Raw genomic sequence first — 7,521 nt, forward strand, 5'->3', positions numbered from 1 at the left:
TAGAGGCGAGCCTCCCAGGAGAGGAAATTGGTGATGATAAGACTTGCCACTGTGAGTTTCTCACTCAAGAATTACCACCAGGCTTGAAGGTTGCAATAAGGGCAATCTGGTAAGGGTTCCCTTTAATGTGCAACTTCTATGGTTCTGCAGTGTTTATTTCACCCATGGAGACTAAAAAGGGAATAATAGTTTGTGTTTATGACTTTTTCTTTACCCTGTGATCATCTATGATGCTAATTGTAAAAGATCTGATAGTGTTTAAAAGATCATTCCAGTTTATTGCACTTCTATCAGTTTTGGTCATCATTCCTATTGATAAAAATAACATTGTACTCAACATGTTAATTGCTGAGATATGGGAATGTGGTGATACGTGGTGCTAATAAGACTTGATGGGGCAGGTTTTCCAATCTTTATGCACATGGTGCAGGCTAGCCATGGTGCAGGCTAGCCTAGTCCAACGTTTGTGCCTCTCATGTCTTAGCTTAGTTAAATTACACAGTATTAGTTACATTTCAGACGCTGAGACAAGCATCTGTTTCTCTAAAAGATGGATGAAAAGAAATTCTCTCCGCTGCATGATAAATTTTTTTTTAACCCATTTCCTGTACTCAGAGGAACCGATGCTCAGCTTTGTGACTTGAAAGTAATGATAAATCTAATGAGATGCACAAACTAGGGCTAGCTTAACCAAATTTATTGAAGGGAAAATGAAAATATTGTTAAAATTATTAACCAAACTGTACAATGTGTATATGTTTACACAGCAACTGCCTGATTCAACTGACCTATTGTTTTTACTTTAGTTGTGTATGCACAGTTTTCCTGTGCAATGAAAGATTATTAGCAACAATTCGTTTTTTTCACAGCAACATGACTTTATTGTAGTCATGTTGCTGTGTTCCTGGAGCTCAGATTGGTGAGTTTGATGTTATCATAACAAAGAGAAATGATGGCCAAAACTATGAAAATAAGGGTGTATGAAGGTTTACTCTTACCTTGGAGGTAGTAGTATGAAGGTCTCAAGGTCCACTTACTAGCTTTTTTCCAGAGCATTCAACCATATCTAACAGTCTTCATCAGCGGGTGGCGTTTCCTCAGCTGTCATGGAGCCATATATGACCAGCTGTTATCACATATTACTTAGGTCACATGATGACAACTGAGAAACTCCATTTGCTGATGAATGACCGTGAGATGTGGTGGAAAGCCTTTAGAAAAAGTTAGTAAGTGTACCTTGAGTTAAGATTGTCAAGCTATGAAAATAACACCCAAGTTAATGAATTACCCTTTTAGAAGGACATCTGTTTTTTGCATCTACAGTCACATTGCTGGATTAAGCCTTTTTCACAGAAGACATTTTGACATGTCACAGTAAGAAAAGCACAGGTGTAAAAAATGAAATTAATGACATCTAAATATCTTTAGCTGCTACAGTTTCAGGGTGATGCTATTGTTAATGCTGGCTCACGGTCACACTGTCATGACTTACTGGGACACTTGAATAAAATGTTGGTAATGTTATTAATAACACCTGTGCTAATCAAAGTCCAAATATCTGCTGTGAGTAAGGCCTATTCATTTTACTGTGTGCCATATGTGAAAGTGATGTGTCTTCCCTCAGCATCATGAGGTTTCTGGTGTCTAAGAGGAGATTCAAAGAGAGCTTGCGGCCTTATGATGTCATGGATGTGATTGAGCAGTACTCTGCAGGTCACCTGGACATGCTGTCTCGAATTAAGAACCTGCAATCCAGGCAAGTGCATGTTCAACTATGCAATATATTTGAACCAATTTAAATCTGAGACACACTTGTTTTCATGCTGTTTCAGATTGAATAACCTGTACAGCTGCTACAGGACTTTAACCAACAGCAGTTGATCTGTCAAGCTAAATGTTACCATGGTGATACATGGAAGCAATGTCAGCGTTATTTCCATGATTGAAATTCAGATTAATCAGTGGAGTTGGTTCAATAATTAGTCCAAATTTATTATAGCAGCAGAGATGTGATTTAATATAGTGTTTGTGGTGTTACTGGATACACACATGTTGTGATAAGTCATTGATTTGCCTGTTTCATTTGTCCAGCTACATACATGTGTTGTATTCAGATCTGTTTTATGTCAGTGACCTTGTGTGCCAAAGTACAATTCAATTCTTTTGCTTCTGTGTGCGTCACACATTCATTTTAGATTTCACACTGTTGTATAATTCACATCGTTCTCTATATGACTTTTACCTCCTGCAAATTAGCTCCTCATATGTCAATCCCCTAAAGGTCTAACATGTAGAATAAATGTATTCCAACGATGAAATACATACACTTCCATCCACAATGCAAGTCAGACTCACTGTATGTCTTGTGTGTGTGGAATATATTGAAAATTGTTTTCCATAGCTAATGTGATTCCCACGTTGCTTCATTTTGCATTGCACTCATATCGTCTCTGTGTGCCTTGCCAGGATAGATATGATTGTGGGGCCCCCTCCCCCATCAACACCTCGTCATAAGAAGTCCACTGAAGGTCCTAGGTTAGGTTAATAGACTGCACCTCTAGAATGACCATTTTACCAGCATTATGCTCCTTATATTATAGTCCAAACACTGAAGAAGTTACATGCAACCTTATTATTTTGATTGATGGAACCCCTTTTGAGCTCAAGCCACTTGACCTGACTCATTCAGCTAGATAATACATGCAGAAACACAGCAATGTTCAAGATTTAATATCAAAACAGTTTGATGAATAGCATTATGTGCAACATTTTCAGAATGTTGTGCAGTTAATTTAGCTCTTATGTCACATTATATCAGCTGCTGTCAAGAAAAGGACCAGCGGCTTGCTTGCTGAATGTTAATGAGCCATGTCATATGGCCTCGCTCAACAGGGGTTTGACAGTGCTAGATGCTTGCTCTCATACTGGAGAGACAGAGGGAGAGCTCCCCCGGTAGGATGCAATGGAAATGAAGCATGAAGCATAACAAAAGCATGCCAAGTGATGCATTTTGGCCCAAGACAAAGTGTTCCTTCTACTCACACTTTGTTTCGGTAAAGTCATAGTGCATGGATCCACACCATTACACCATCACCTGTACATCTGCAATCAATATTCTCTCAGGAAATGCTCACTTTCTTGTTAGTTAGTGTTAGGCCACCATTCAGTCATTCATCAATTTGTAGCTTGAGAAGTATCATCACAAAAATGCTTTTGTTACCTAATTTCCATGTTAAGGTAGCTCACATTATGGCCTCATTAACTTCTTAAAGGTGCCCTGTGGAGTTTTCTTGTAAACAAACAAGTTATATTGATATTCAGTGTTACTGACCAAAATCAATGTTGAATGCATTTCCTTCTGCATAAAACACTGTCAAAGCCCATTTTTCTTAAAAGTTTGAACTGCCTGTCTTGGCAGGTTACTGTCACCTGTAGAATAGTGTGAAACAATTGGCATGACTGTGTATTGCATCGCCTGAGTACATGTGGACAAGACAAACAAAATGGGGAACCACTCATCAAAAAGCTGCTTCATAGTGCTACTAGAAGTCAAAAACTCCACAGGTTACCTTTAAGTTTAAGAAACCTTTGTGGCAGAACAGAACAGTTTTTTTAATCTGAGATGTTACCTTTCTCAAATGCTAGAGTTGACCAGATAGTAGGTAAAGGTCCTAAAGCTGAGGGAGAGGCTGCAGAGGACCAGAGCATGATGGGACGTCTGGTCAAAGTGGAAAAACAGGTAGGAATATTTCTCCCACTCACATATGGTTTGTAAAGGTCCTACAAGTTGGTTTCTACTGAGGCCAAATCAGTGCAGTTATATTTGTGATTTGTATTTGTTTTCCTGATGTATTTTCACAAAGTCCTCATTTGTGTGTTTTTCTTTTTCCCTGCAGGTGGTCTGTATGGACAGGAAACTTGATTTCCTGGTAAATGTGTATGTGCAGCGTATGGGCATCCCTCGCTCTGAAACAGAGGCCTTTTTCAACTCCAAAGAGCCGTATCCAGCCCCGCCTTACCACAGCCCAGAGGAGAGCAAGGAGGAGAAGGAGGGAAAAGAGGAGGTGAAGGAGGAAAAGGAGGTGAAGACATGCTCAGCTGCAGATGTCCTGTGTTCTGATGGGTCTTTGGAAAAGAAAGATCCTTTACTGGGTCGGTCTGTGGCGAGATCAGTGGGTACTCCCTCCGGCAGCAACAGCCGCCCCTCTACCTCCTGGCAGCACCAGCTGCAGCACCCCCTCAGCCAACCTGCCTGGAACAGCAGCGTGGCCAACACCCCTTCACCTGTTGGTGGCGACCATTCGCCCAGCCTGTTCCGCCTTCCGCCTCCACCTGCTCCAGTTCACGACCGATCTTCCTCTGGTCCTGGTGGCAGCGGACGAGAGAGCGGTTCCCAGAGCAGGAGGCGCCAGAGAAGGCAGAGGTGTCAGCAGGATGCCACTGCCGTGGAGAGTGACACGTCTCTCTCCATCCCGTCTGTTGACCACGAGGAGCTGGAGCGCTCCTTCAGCGGCTTCAGCATCTCCCAGGCCAAGGAGGACTTCTTTGGGCCTTCCTTCTTTACAGGTTCAGGAGGGGGAGGTGGAGCAGGGACTGAAGCTGGAGCTGGACCTTCACTCTGTGCCAGGGTTAGACCCTTCATAGCAGAGGGCGAATCAGACACAGACTCTGACCTCTATGCTCCCTCACCTCTGTCCTTTACTGGAGAGGTCTCATATGGAGAGAGGGGATGGCCGGGACTGAAGTAGGTCAGGAAGGACTGCTCTGCCTAGTAAAGAGGCTCATGGTGAAAGGGATTGGTGCCTCAGTTGCCAATAGCAAACCTATCATGAGACCCTGTCGCCAACTTGACTGACTGTTGTCGCTGATGATGCTATTACAGTTTATTTTTGGTTAAGTGAATGATTACGATTAGTTGTTTGTTACTGAGGATGGTAAAAATATGCCCTTATAAAAAACAAATGGGTCCTTTATCACCTTTTTTTGTTTGTGGTGTAACACTTTACAAGCAATGCTTGATGACATTTGCATTGTATCCATCAAGATCTTGTTTAAATAGAAAAATAGCTTATAATAACTTATTTAGAGACATTTTTTGTTGCATTCATTAGTGATATTTATTTGCATTTATTAGTAAAAGGTACATGATAGTATAGATGTGTGATTTATGATACTTAATTTTGCATTGAACTTATACTTGAAATTGATTTGTATGGAATATAAAAGAGACCATCACCTTGATTTCTCTTATTATGTAGTGAGTGCATTTTAGCACTTCTGTTAAACACTGACCACTGTCAATTTGAAAACATAGTGGGAGAATTAGTAATGCAAGATTGTTCAAGTCTTATCACATGGTTAGCATAGTGTCTTGATAACTTCTATACCTTTGAATGACTTGAGGTGTTATGATGCCAAAACCTTAGCTATGATAATCAATTAGATTCTCGCAGAGTAAAAAAAAAAAGTGCTTGCTTTTACAGCATCATTAATTCAGCCTGGTGAATACTACAGAAGAACTCCCCTCAAAGTATTGCAGATACTTCCCCATCAATAAACCAGTGAACTTCCTGCATGGCATGTTAAATGGTTGATTTAAGAACTGTGTTAAGCAGGCTACAAAACCAAACAAAAATTCAGCAGAAAAACTCCATGAGTGTTTTTCATCTATACAGACAAACAGAACGGTGAATAAAACGTGAAAATGTGTGTGCATGACTGGTTTCAAGCTACAATGTGTTGAATTTTTTATGGGGCTTTGCTTGAAATCCAATCATGTAAATGCAGCCTGAGCTTGATAATTTCAATGGCTCTTCTTTTCTAGGCAAATATGTCCTTAAATGGTGTACACATCAAAAACAAAGGCAGATGTTTAATGCCACTTATCTAAACAATATGGGCTCAAATGGATATGCGCTCATACAATTTGTATTGTTATCACACAACATGCAGTCTTGAAATTGGATTGAGTGAATCACTTGGGACACTTGATCATATTTTGCATATGTTACTCTGACATTAATTAGCCTGAAAATGCATAGGTCAATAATTTAGATCTTCTGATGCTATGTCAGCTCGGCACTAAATGAGGAAATGATGCAATAAAAAGCACGCAAGGCAATCAAGAACCATCATTCTTTATGAACATTAACATGGCCTTACATTTCCAAAATCCATTGTTTTATAATTACCTAAATCAACTATTTGAATTCTTGACATTTCATGAAAATACATTTTCAAACATTATGTAGGAGGTTTTGTGGCCTGAGAGCAAATGCTCCAGGTTATAAATTTAGCCAGTGATAGCGCTAAAAGCATGGTATTCAATAGGACATCTGAAGCATGAACAGTTCTTGTGACTGTAAAACTAACCATAGCAAACCAACTCCAACATTTCAACATTAACACCCAAACATGGACATGATAACAGAGGAAATGTCATTTAATAGAGACTATTCACACAAGATATATGATCCATTTTTCAGAAAAGAAGAAACAAACCCGCTGGCATGTTTTCTACAACCCAAAGAAAGGACCTGTAAGGTTTTACATGATACAGTAGCTCTTAGTTCACCACCATCCTGTAACTGCACCTTCTTCTTCTTCTTCTTCAATAATAAAACTTTGTACATCACTATAAGATAATGTCTTTGTCTCTTTTACGTTCTATGTCGGTAAAGCAATACCATGGCGTGTTCTGCTGCGTGAAAACAAGACTGGGAAGTGTATGAGCAGTATGGTGTAATAGTGGCCATTTATCACTAGATGGCAATCAAGAACCTTATTTCAGTGGGACCTTGTTAGATCAGCAGATATGTGAGGGAGGTTAAATAGATACATAGATAGATAGAACATTGCACCCATATATGATCTCATCTCATTTCAAAACTATAGGCATTGATATGCACATTTTTGGAACCTGGCTGCATGGCTTTTCTCTGATTCAGTCAGAAGAGCATTAGCGAGGTCCAACAGTGATTTTGGGTGCAGTCTTTGCTGCATCCCGAAGGTGTGAATGGGGATGAGGTCAGGGCTCTGTGCAGGCCAGTTACATTCTTGCAGACCTTGCTTTGTGCACAGGGGCACTGTTATATTGAAACAAGAAAGGGCCTTCCCCAAACCAAAAAGGTGGAAGCATATTATTGTCTGAAACATCTTTGGATGCTTATCATAAAAAAAAAATCTGCTGATTGGAATTGAGTGGCCTTGGTCCAAACTATGAAAAACAGCCCCGGGACAAAAGTTCACAAATGCATGCAGACTGAACATGTGTCCACAAACTTTTGGCCACATTGTACAGTGTAGATTAAACCACTGCAACTGTCCACTCATGTGTGTACATCAGCAAAAGCAGTATTATTTATTGCTTTCACCTGACACATTTTATGTAACAACCTGTTTAACAACCATCGGCTATTATCAGTGAAACAGCAAAGGAGCTTTTCCATGCCACATATTCAACCTTAGGTCAGCCAATTTGTTAAGTGTTGTGAGGCCAGGATTTTAGTTGAAAGGGTGATA

General features: G+C 40.1%; 1 protein-coding gene across 2 annotated transcripts in view; it reads left to right on the top strand.

The window, feature by feature from the left end:
• The window catches only part of LOC137184109 (potassium voltage-gated channel subfamily KQT member 2-like), a 33,870-nt gene extending 27,243 nt beyond the window's left edge, over nucleotides 1-6,627 (top strand). For both annotated transcript variants that reach the window (XM_067591481.1, XM_067591483.1), the window contains 4 exons: nucleotides 4-109; nucleotides 1,625-1,756; nucleotides 3,646-3,739; nucleotides 3,897-6,627. In XM_067591481.1, coding sequence (XP_067447582.1) covers nucleotides 4-109; nucleotides 1,625-1,756; nucleotides 3,646-3,739; nucleotides 3,897-4,748 — 1,184 coding nt within the window. In that variant the 3' untranslated portion in view covers nucleotides 4,749-6,627. The remainder of the gene's footprint in view (nucleotides 1-3; nucleotides 110-1,624; nucleotides 1,757-3,645; nucleotides 3,740-3,896) is intronic.
• The last annotated feature ends 894 nt before the right edge of the window (nucleotides 6,628-7,521 follow it).

Source organism: Thunnus thynnus, chromosome 6 (assembly GCF_963924715.1).
Source record: "Thunnus thynnus chromosome 6, fThuThy2.1, whole genome shotgun sequence".
Lineage (NCBI taxonomy): Eukaryota > Metazoa > Chordata > Actinopteri > Scombriformes > Scombridae > Thunnus > Thunnus thynnus.